Source organism: Poecilia latipinna, unplaced genomic scaffold (genome assembly GCF_001443285.1).
Source record: "Poecilia latipinna isolate Pla-1442-1.1 unplaced genomic scaffold, P_latipinna-1.0 Scaffold441, whole genome shotgun sequence".
NCBI classification, from domain to species: Eukaryota; Metazoa; Chordata; class Actinopteri; order Cyprinodontiformes; family Poeciliidae; genus Poecilia; species Poecilia latipinna.
Genome location: NW_015113057.1, coordinates 340,937 through 352,407, shown reverse-complemented (window position 1 = coordinate 352,407; position 11,471 = coordinate 340,937). Strand labels below are relative to the sequence as shown.

General features: G+C 38.4%; 1 protein-coding gene across 1 annotated transcript in view; it reads right to left on the bottom strand.

Annotated features, from left to right (window-relative positions):
* Positions 1–47: 47 nt before the first annotated feature.
* LOC106951117 (serine/threonine-protein kinase MRCK alpha-like) overlaps positions 48–11,471 on the bottom strand; it is a 36,045-nt gene continuing 24,621 nt past the window's right edge. The window contains exons 3-5 of the mRNA XM_015038437.1: positions 7,859–7,950; positions 1,980–2,063; positions 48–520 (exon numbers count right to left, since the gene is read on the bottom strand). Of these exons, the coding sequence (XP_014893923.1) occupies positions 359–520; positions 1,980–2,063; positions 7,859–7,950 (338 nt within the window). The 3' untranslated portion in view covers positions 48–358. The remainder of the gene's footprint in view (positions 521–1,979; positions 2,064–7,858; positions 7,951–11,471) is intronic.

Genomic DNA, 11,471 nt, shown 5'->3' with positions numbered 1-11,471 from the left:
TTCTTATTGTCACTTTTATTGTTATCAGAATAATACTAAGAAAAATACTGTGATGCAACCCCGACACCGATGTCGTTACTATGGACACAGACGCACACAAACAGAGCTGTTGCAGCATGACAACGCAATGTTCGTATGAGCAATAGTCACAATGCAGGATGTGCAACGTCAAAAAGCGTAAGCTGTTTATTTATACAAGCATCACCCACATTAAGCCCACTCCACAGGAAGTGAGCCGTCAGGATGCTCCCTTAATAAAACCGGATTCTTTTTTGTGTTTATTGCATTAGTAATATCTCTATAATGGTGACATCAGAGTTGAATTATTCATTTCTTTCTATTATTGATTCCATGCAGGTCAGTTGCTGAAAACATGTTTCTGTGCTACTGCCCAGGCTGCAGAGGAGGAAGGATTCTGTGTTACCAGGTTGTTGTCGTCCTGGAAGGCGTAGTGCAGGGTGGTGATCCACTGGCTGTCTCCGTTCACCAACACGTCCCGCTCCTCTCGAAAGCACGCCGTCTACACAAAGATTCAAAGACGATTTAAAATCTTCTACATTCCTGCAGACATTGGCAGTGTGCGTGTGTGTGTGTCTGTGTGTGTGAATCCTGTGTTGGTGACTTTCTGTAAACCGGAGGAATAAATCATGGCAAAACAATGTTTTTTCCATGCTACAGTAAAACGGTGAGGAAGCTTTGGTAGCTGACCTGATATCACGAATGACCTCAGAGTCGAAAAACCCGGTCTGTACCTTCCATTATTTTTGTTATGCCACTTATTTCTCTGTGTTTCAGAGAAAGAAACAGATGAGGACCAATTGAAGAATTTTTTTTTCTTTTCAAAGAAGGTCTTCATATTTGTATTGTGGTCGACACAAACATGCAGAATGAAGAAATAACCATCAAAAGAAATAGAAAAACACTTAAACTTCATCACCATATGTTCTAAATCTATATCACCTTCCTAAAATAATGGCTTGTTATTTTTTGTCAAAAGATGATTTAGGTAGAAAATTACAAAATCATTTTTGGCAACAAAAAAAAAAAAATCAATTAGGCTATTAAATTAGGAAGGTAGTGATGTGTACATCTAATATCTATAAAGAGGGACTGAAGCTTTTTGGCTCTGAATCATCTCTTAATAATTTTGGTTAAAGTGTAAAAGAACCTACTAATATTTTAACTATAGATATGATAATAAATGAAGAGTTTTAGCCGTTTCCTCCTGCAATATTTATGTTGAACTTCCACAGAGAATTAAACCTAAAGTATGACATACATGCTTTGTTCTGGGTTTTTTTTATTTATGTAGGAATACATTTTTTATTATTATTATTATTCTTGTGCATAATTTTCCACTGAAAAAACTAGATCCATCCTTTTTTTTGTTCAATTTTATATTTATTTTGAATCCAAAAAAAAATGCCCAGAAAAAAAAAAAAGGTGGTTCATAGAAATGTGTAAACTGTCTTTTAAAAGTGATGTAACAGTTGTGGCTCTAAATGAGTTTTATTTGCCTGAGGATAAAAACACCCCATCTCTTCAGGTTGTAGCAGTTGCAGATTTCTGCAGATCTCGTCTGTGGATCTGTCACTTTTTCTACCTCTGGGCGTTTAAGCGTATTTGCACGTACGTCTAAATACTGTGGAGTGTTGTTTTTTTGTTGTTTTTTTTTTGCTTTGTGACATGTGAGCCGCTAGTTCAGAGACCCAGCAGGCCAACAGGAATGTGAGGATGGTGTCAGGAAGGAGATGATGAGAAAAACACGCATGGGCAGATCAGGCTGTGACATGTTCTGCAATCCATCAACAAATGTTTGATTCAAATGAAACTCCACAGAGGATGTGGGTTTTCCCGACAGGAGGCCCTTTCTTTCTTTTTCTTTTTTAAAACCTTCATCATTATTTTCCTTGAAGCATTTCCATGATTACTGCAGCAGACTGCTTCAGATAACCAGAACTAATAAAGTTGGTGCTAACCTCTGCTCGCTTGAGCATTTCCCACTTGTTGAGAATCTTCATAGCGAAGACCTTATCCGTGTTTCTCACTTTTACCACCGCGACCTGCAAAGAGAAGGAGAAATGTATTTTTAGTTGACGTAAGAAAAATATCAAACTGCATAAGCATTTTCTGTATGTATTGCATCTTATCCTGGGAGGAAATGGGAGTTGAAGCTGAACAACAACTGCAACAGTTTAAAGAAACAAACGCTCTCCTCATAAAGGGCATTAGTGTGTGAACTTAGCAAAAAAAAAAAAAAAAAGAGTCCTGCAGAGAATTATTTTAATAAGAGATAAATTCTGAGTTAATCATGTGGGGAAAGAAAGTACAGAAATTTGAGATAAGGATTCAAAATATAAATACATTTAACTTTGGGGTTTAAAGCCAGAAATGTGAAAAGGAAACCCTGGGGAAAACTGCAGACAAGAAAGAAGTTTTAACTTTCTTTAGAAGTAAATGATGGAGTTAGGAGGAAATCAACAAAATGTCACTAGAGTATGCGTTCTAGATCAATTCATAAAAATTACAGAGTGAAACATTAAGCTCAATTTCAGATTATATAATGAGTCGTTTTATTTTAATCTGCTGTCAGTTTAAAATCCTTCCAGATGTGTGACTTTCCTCTCTGCAGGCTCATAACTGGGATTCTCCACTATTTCAGCTTCTGCTCCAGATCTTCCAGCTCCATTTAATCACTTTTAATAGTTGCTTATCAAGTAATCACATGAAAAAAATATTTTAGAAATATCTATTTACAATTTTTGCCACTTCATCAATCTGATTGTTTTGAAGAACTTTATACTTACTAAAATTTAAGCTGATTTGTATGACTGTGATTTGCTGTTTTGTCTTTTGTCTGACCAAAAGACAAAACATTTTGGCATTTAACTGATGTATTGTTTTGTGCTCTGTTTTGTCATTTGTGTTGTCGTTCTTGTACAGCACTTTGGTGCAGTTCTGTCTTAAAGTGCTATATAAATAAATTTGACATTGACATTTGAAAAGTCTATAAGAGGAAGAATAAGTTAAAAAAATCTATTTACATACTTCAGACTTGAGACTGAAAGTGAAGTATATTATAAAAGGCAGTTTTATTTTTTATTTAATGTGAAACTTTTTTTTTATCCGTTTCTGCACTTTAAATTATTACTACTTAAATACCTCAAACTTGAGACCAAAGTAAATATAATATAAAAGTTCATTTTTACTATTGCCTCAAGCTGAAATTGAGGCATTCATCTTTTTTAATACTTCAAACTTGAGACAAAGTAATGTCTGAATCATTGAATCTGAACTTTTTTCCTTCTTTTTGTTTAACAAAAAGGAACAAAACTGTTTTATTTACTTGCATTTTCTCATATTTCTTTTTCTAGCTTAAGTAGCTTCTACAGAATGGTACAATTCTGTATTCAAGGTCTAAATTAATTGTCACAATAATAAATTACTCGATTATTAAAATAATCATTTACACCTGGGAAGACCCAGAATGAGCAGCAGTGAAGGTCGCCCAGGTTACCTCTCTGATTATGTGTGAGTGCGCTGGCTCCCCAGTGCCACAGAACTCTTTAAGAAAAGTTATTTCCTGCTTAAATAACAGCAACAAAAAAAAAAGTTATTGAATTGTTTCTCAGCCTCAGATAAGCAGAAGGACAAGGTTCGCATGGAGGGATGTTTTATCTCCAGACACTGATGTATAGGTTACTGCACGGTTCACCGTCTGTTTGCCTCTGAGCCGCACAGTGATCGATGAAAAAGAAACATTTGCACATTTCTGTACAACTTTCACAGTTTAAAGCCTTCTTTTAAAAGAATGGAAACAGTCCTCTGTCTGGCAGTTTGCTGCAGACTCAGGAATGACAGAGTCTGCAGCAAACCGCCTTCACTCTCTACACAAGCTGTTTGTAGAAGGAAACACTGTGGAAGAGGTCAGGTAATAGGTGCATGATCAACTTGTTGTGCCTCTAGTTGGACCAATCATGCTGCAATGTACGCTAATTGATTCTTATATCAGGAATGTAACAGGAACAAAAAAAACTGTTTTATTCTTATCCACAGCTTCTGTAAAAAATAAAACACCACAAGAACAGCCTTAAAGGAACAGCGTCCAAATGTACTACTTTTTTCATTCATCAGGTTACGATGAATGTTTATGATGATGTTCGATGTGTGCCGTTTTTCTTTAAACCACATTTGAACTTTTATGGACCACACAGTTTTTAGTCTTATAAACCTCATTACTTATAGCTGCTATCTACCCAAATGACGGGTTAAAAGCAATAAATATCTTGGTTGCTGAGCTCAAATGTCTAATTATTCAATAAATTAGCAGAAAAATTTTAAAATGTTGTTGATTTTGTCAGTATATAGTTTTAGATTGAAATGCTATTAATTGTGATTGATGAAGTACAGACCGTGCAATTAACCCTATTAAAAATTTTAATTTGAATCAAGTCCCACCGTTATTAGTAATATTAGAAACCTTTACATACAGTAGTTTTCTGTAAAACATGACAGGAGGCATTAAAACCATGCATCTTGAAATAATCTGAGGAAAGTTTAAATGGATTTTTAAAAAATTAATGCCATCAAATCCTTCTGAACCTTGGATTTTGCCCCTGTATGTACACATACCATGGAAATTGTGTAAAATTGATACTAAATGGAAGTAAACAAGTATATTGAACTTGGAGACTGATTTCCTGACCCAGACTCTGTACATACACATCATTTCATTCCCATCTCGTCCACTGAACCGGTGGTGATTGTCTTGAAAATAACAGAGAACATCCTGAAGCTCCCCAACGTTTCCTTTTATAGCTGCTATTTGTCACCAATGCCTAAAGATCACGCTGCCGTGACGACCCACCTCACCATCCCACATTAACAACTGCCAGCTTTCCCTGACTGCTAATTGCTAAACATAGCCTTGAAGAAGAAAAAAAAAACTTCCTCGGCTCCAGCTTTACAGTTTTGCCAAAAAAGGAGCTGCACAAGCAGCAGCGACAAACCGCTGTGAGCAGACAGCCAAAGCACGAGTTCACACAAACTCAAGTTATTCCCATTGCTTTCAACGGACACCGTTTATGTTTTTTTTTGTCTCCATTCTTTACAAAAACAAGATTTATTTGAGTCTGAATCGCTGACATAAAGAAGGACTTGAAGAGTTTTTTTGAAAATTTGAAACAGAAGTAGGAAGAAGGGAAGCAAACAAAGCGGCGCTATGAAACGGAGGGGTCTGCATCCTATTAAATTAACCAGGGGAATGCTGCTAATGCAATACAATGATAACATTCCTGCAGTGTTTGGATTTCCCCCCAGTGATCTCTCACTAGAGAGGAGGAATGAGGGAGGACAGAAGGAAAGGAGGGAGAGAAGTGATCTTGGCAGTGCCTCTGTTTTTGTTCTTTCCTTGACCCCTCTCTCTTTTTTTCCCCCTTCACCTCTACTGCTCTGATCTTCATCTCTGTTCAAAACAAAAATCAGATTCGATTCTAGGCTGCATTGCGCAAACATTTTTTTTTTCTTTTCTCTCAATATTGATAAAGCGATCTCACAGTCAGTGGGCCGGGACAAACCGCTCCATTCATCGGTGCAGATCCACTACGTCACACACCTGGCACCGTCTCTCTTCCTGCTGCTGATAATCGGAGGATGACATCAAACTGTCCTGAGCGCACACTCCCCTCCTCTGACTTTAAAAAAAGTTTTTTTTCTCACAGTTTGCCCTCATCTATCCCTCCCTGCATTAATTCTTCTTAAAATAAAATACACAAAAAAAAAAAAAAATAGACGACATCCAAAGACATTTTTCACTGATGAATAAAAACGCGGTTCCAAACTATGTGTGGTTTTTGTTGCCTAATGTGACACATGTCAAACTACTGCTGGACAGCAACAAATGAGTTTTACATAACATATGGAAATATCGGTTTCTATTTGCTTTAGTAAAATGGAGAAACTTGAGCCACTCTTACATTGTTTCCTATAGTCCCATGTATGCTGGCAGCGTGTTTAGCAGGTGTAATTATTAGGATATGGCAACTCTTTAGTTGTAGCATCAGAAAAGTACATGTGCTGCATTACTTTAGTTTTTCCCTCCATATCTAAGGAACGACTGTAGCTCCACCAGTCTCCCCCGAGTGGTCGGAAAAAATGTTCCCAAATTAATCAGAGAGAAGGTCTAAGCCAAGCTAATTTTACTGAACCAGATTTATTTTCCAATAAGTTGCAGTTACAATTCATCCACAAAGTAGAAATAATTAGCAGATGTGAGCAGGCTTCTGCTAATCTGCTAATAGCAGAGCAAATTTATCTATGAGCGCTTTAGCATTTTTGCTAGCTTTGAAAACAGTTAGCGCACTTAGTTCGCCTAAATTCATTTTTTGGGATGAATAATAAGGCGCCAACTTAGCTAGCTTTCAGTTCAATAAAGTTCAACATCTGTGTTAAAGCATTACATATCACCTGTTCTTCAAATAGTTAGACATTTATAGTCATTATCTCTGAAGTGGATGAAAACGTTTTACGCAGCAATTTCCTTTCCTTTCCTTTCCTCATGTTCTCCACCTGTGATGCGAGATATCTAGAATACATCAGTGAACAGTTTCAAACCTACTAATGTCCTGTGTGCTTTCTGTCTGAATCCCTACAGTGGTCAATTAGCCAACATCAGCCCCAGAGTTTGCAATACTCAACAATTATAAACCTAAAAAAATGAGTGAAAGGTTTATCACATCACTATGAAGTGTAACAAATATGACCCTGTTGAGGTCAATAAAACATGTTGTGTCAATGACACATGACGGGTATCAACATGGTTGAATAAATGCTTTAGCATTAGCTTCCACTCAATACCATGCACATTAGCATTAGCGGAACTGATGTTTATGATTATTGCTTTAAGGTTAGTGTAACCAACCATTTAGCTAGAGCTGTTCATTAAAACTCTAGAAGTGAGTCAGACTTGGCAAAAGACATGTCGGAGTTGGAAGAAAAAATAAAATGGGAAAAAAAAAAAAAACAACTTGAACATTAATCACATCATCTCTAATCAGTGCATCTCTACTGAAAACACCTGCGAAACAGTCTCCTCGCTCTCACAGACACAAACTAGAACTGGTTCCAAACAACTCTAGTAAAAGACCTGACACCTTGAAAATGTCCTGTTTTAGCAGCTAAGGACTCCAATACTTGTCCTTTCAGCATTCCTCTTCTTTGACGACATTACCTGAAACTCAATGACAAATACTTTTTTTTTTTTTCAAACTCCCTCACCTCCCCAGAGGCATGGACATATAAAATGGATTTTAAAATCCCTTAAATCACACTTCCTGCTTCCTAAGGTTGTCTAATTTAGAGTAAATTCAAAGATTAGGAGCAGAAAAAGGATTCTGGGAGCTCCGTTGGGGAAGCATGTAGAGTCATGCTCAGGTGGCAGACTAACGCTACACACTGCTGATGGAATGCAGCAGCAAGGAAATCACTGTCAAATGCAGAAACACCCCAGTCTTCTCCCATTTGAGCAAGTAGCAATAAAGGCTTAGGAGAATCTCTTCTAGACACCTGCTGACCTGGGAAATCATCAATGCCTCAAGTTAAAACCGAGGAAATTCCAAACATTTGCAGACTTTTCAAATGAAAAACAAACAAGTTTATCTCATTCAAGTCACGTCACGTCACGTCACGTCACGTCACGGTGGTGATCACCAGGTCTGAGATGAAGCATGAAGATTGTTTCGATTCCCCTAAATGTCTTTAAAATGGATTAATCAAGCACATAACATTTCCACTTTAGTATTGAGCGTTGGTCTGTTTTCAAAATCGGGGCGAAAAAAAAAATAACAAAATGGTCCGTTACCTCGCCGAACGCTCCTCTTCCAATAACCTTCAGGATCTCAAAGTCTTCCTTGTGCAGACGCATCTGCTTCACTTTGGAAGTGAAAGGTTTGGCTGGAGACACAAAGAAAGAAGAGAATCAAATTAGTTGATTGTTTTCATTAGAATGTAAAGCAGAAGACCGTTCTTTATCTGGTGAGACGTACAGGAATTAGAAGAAAGCTGCAGGAACAATATAACAAAATCAGAAAAATATTTAATGCGTAGTTATAATTTGTTCCCGTTGCATGGAGACAGCAAAATTTCCCATTATTTTAGTGGTAGCTGAGAGAATAATTGATTGCGTAAACAATCATTTAGTTGAAGGCTTAGTCTATAGAAGGAAGACCTGTAAAAACCTTAAATCTCTGAGATAAGCCCCAGAATATCACAACAAACTTAGCAGTTTCTCACCTAATCGCGAAATTATTTATTACAGCACAGGAAGGTTCAATTAAATAATCAATGAGTAAACCTCCTTTAGAAAAATCAGCTCAAAACACTTTTATTTACTATTCATCAACAGAGGTGATGATGTGTTAACAAGCGATCTGTTGGTGTAAATTATTACTATCAGTAAAGTCTGCAGTCCCCTGCATTGTGTGTGAATAAAACACGGGCAGCTTTGTAGCATTTAATCATTTCCACACTAGGCCCAAAATAACCGGCTCATGGAACAATATAAAGGACAAAACTCCCATATCTCAGGCTCCACGTCCTTCTAAATGGATTTTATCACAGAGTTGGTGACCACCTGGTTCTCTCTGCAGTAAATGACACCGGACACAGAGAGGCTGGATGATAACGTTTGCTATTGTTGTGCCCTCAGTTATGGTTCCTGATGGAAAAAAAGGGATTAGGGAGGGATCTGCGAGAGCTGCCAACGTTCTCTCGCAAATGTTCGACAGATTTGATCTATGTTGACAGAGTCAGCATTTCCCTCATTTGTGGAGAACTATTCAGGCCACTTCCTGGTTTACATGCTCCCAGCATGCCAAGGACAACCTGGATTGGCTGCAAGTTCGCAAGGTCAGCATCCTTGGTGAACTGATATCACGTTTTTTTTTAAGTCAATAATAACCCAACTACAAGATGTAGTGCTCGTTAGGTTTGCCAAACGTCTTGGGGTTAGTAAACAATGGCATCTCCATGGAAACATCCTCTTGGTGTTTCCAACTACTGTGTCGCAGTAAGAGGAGTTTCCCCAGTCAAGCTAACGCTCTGGCCCGTCTGTGATCCCACCGTGGCAAAACACTGTCTGGCTGCCTCAACTTCACACAACCTCCAGTGCTGAACAAGAGGATGTTCTCCCACTGTGAAACAGGGAAATGCCTGCTGAAATAAAACAAACAGGTCACTCATTGCTCAACAATCTCTCTCTCCCAATTCTTCCCTCAAAGCTGCAGCCGAGTCCGATGACAGCCGGGGGTCAGAGGGCAGAGGGAGAGTTGCTTCTAGCAGAGCAAAGAAATGCCAGCAACAATGCTGCCTTAGCAGGTAAGAAACACCTGACCAACGTTGGAACACTGTGTGGCAAGATTCTAAAGAACAACCATGGGAGCACAAAAAGGTACTTGTAGAGTCCCTACGTATCTTTCTTGTCAAATATCTGTACTTTTCCAGTATTTCCAAACTTTCCTGACCCTTTTAACCTCATTTTTAGACGATTCCAACCTGAACCCACACAAAACACGAAGGAAAGAAGGAAGACTGGATGGATCGAAGGAGGGACAGATGGACAGATAGACAAAAGCATAAATGGGTGGATGGATGAACAGATTAAAGCATTAACCCTCCAGCGGTCTACAGAGATTGGATCATTTGGGACCCACAAGTTTTTTTATTCTGTGTACAGTCCAGTAGGGTCACACTGTCCCCATGTGCGCTTTTACAAGGGTTTTTTGTGTGTGTGTAGTTTCAGGAACTGACGGTCTGATGGGACTGCCATGCTAAGGAAGAAAAGAATGAAGGACAGGATAGAGGGAGTATAGATGCATTTATGGATGGGTCGATGGACTGACAGATATCGTCATCTATAATGTAAGGAACATAAAATCCCAGAATACCACCAATACCACCAGTGGTTTAACAGTCCAATCAAATACTCTGATTGGACAAGTTTGCAATTTGATATCTTTCACGGAAACTGATTCTTCTGTAAACTACTATAATAACAGCAGCTTGGTCTGCAACACACACTGGCACTGATTAAACTGTTGACTTCAAGGATGTATAAACTATGTTACCAAGTATGTTTTTACCAGATCTCGTCACCATAAATTACGACAATAAATAGTTGGACATTTTCAAGTGAGACCCCAGGCCCCATCCTTTTACTAGTTTGGCTCTACGATCCTCCCCAACTCTTGGCAAGAGAGTCTTGAATGCTCTCTGGGATACGGAACACTTTCCATCTGTCTTTTTCTTGGCGATCACTAACTTGTCATTTCTATTTAGAGGGCTGCCTCTGTCAAACAAACTGGGTAAGCCCCCTCTGTACTCGCACAAAGACCCACTGGTACCATTCAGCCCAACATCAAGATCACACAATACCAGACACTGTTGGTATATTGAATTCTACAGCCATCATGGCAGAAACATATTCAGTTTATCTAAATTTAATCTAAAGTGCAAAATCAGTAAATTATTATGTCTTGATAAAGTATTCACATCGTTTGAAAGTTTACAAATTTTGTTACGATAAAACCAAAATGTGTTTTGGTTCTTGCATTATTAAGCCACTATTCTATAGCTTGTAAATGGTATTGAAATAACATCATCATTTATTGCAATAATTTCTGGGACAATTCATCATCGAGCAAAATTTGTGTCTCTCCAGCTCCTCCAGAGTTACTATGGTTCTCTGAGCCGCTTCTCTAAATGTTCTCCAAACACATTCTTTAGATGACTTCCAAAGGAAATTGGGTTTTATTTTGTTTAGGGGGAAATCAGAGAAAACTTTGTGTCCTGTTATTTCCCCTTTACAGCTATGTACTACTTTGTGTTGATCCGACACATAAAATCCCAATAAAAACTCCCATTAAAGTTTGTGGTCGTAACATGACAAAATGTGGAAAAGTTCATGGCGCATAAATGTTTTTTCAAGGCGGTGTAATTGTCAATTACACAAGCTGAACTGAGATGTAGGCCATAGAGAGGGGAAAGGAGAGTGGGGCTCCGAGAGGGAGGAATTAGTGGCTGCAGGCTGACTCAGGAGTTGCACTTAAAGCAGCCACACGAGAAATGTCTTTCTTCTCGGAGCCAGGAGCCCACAGGCCCCTTTCCACAACAAACTTCATGTGCAAACATAGACGTACACAAATATGTGCATGCAAAGTGAAGGGTCGTGGTGCTTACACCCGACGACTAACTGCTGACTATATACTCCTCAAAGTTTGCTTTTAACCGCTGGCATATGTGGAAATACTGAGCCAATATATCAATCAATTTAGTCATCTCATATAATACAGTCTGAAGCAACAACAGTCCAGATTTACTTTAGGATCAGTGTGTGCGCTTTGAAAGGACTCGCCGCATCCCTTTCAACAGCAGACGAAATGAAAAGTACAACAGCTTGGTCATACATCTTAGTTCAT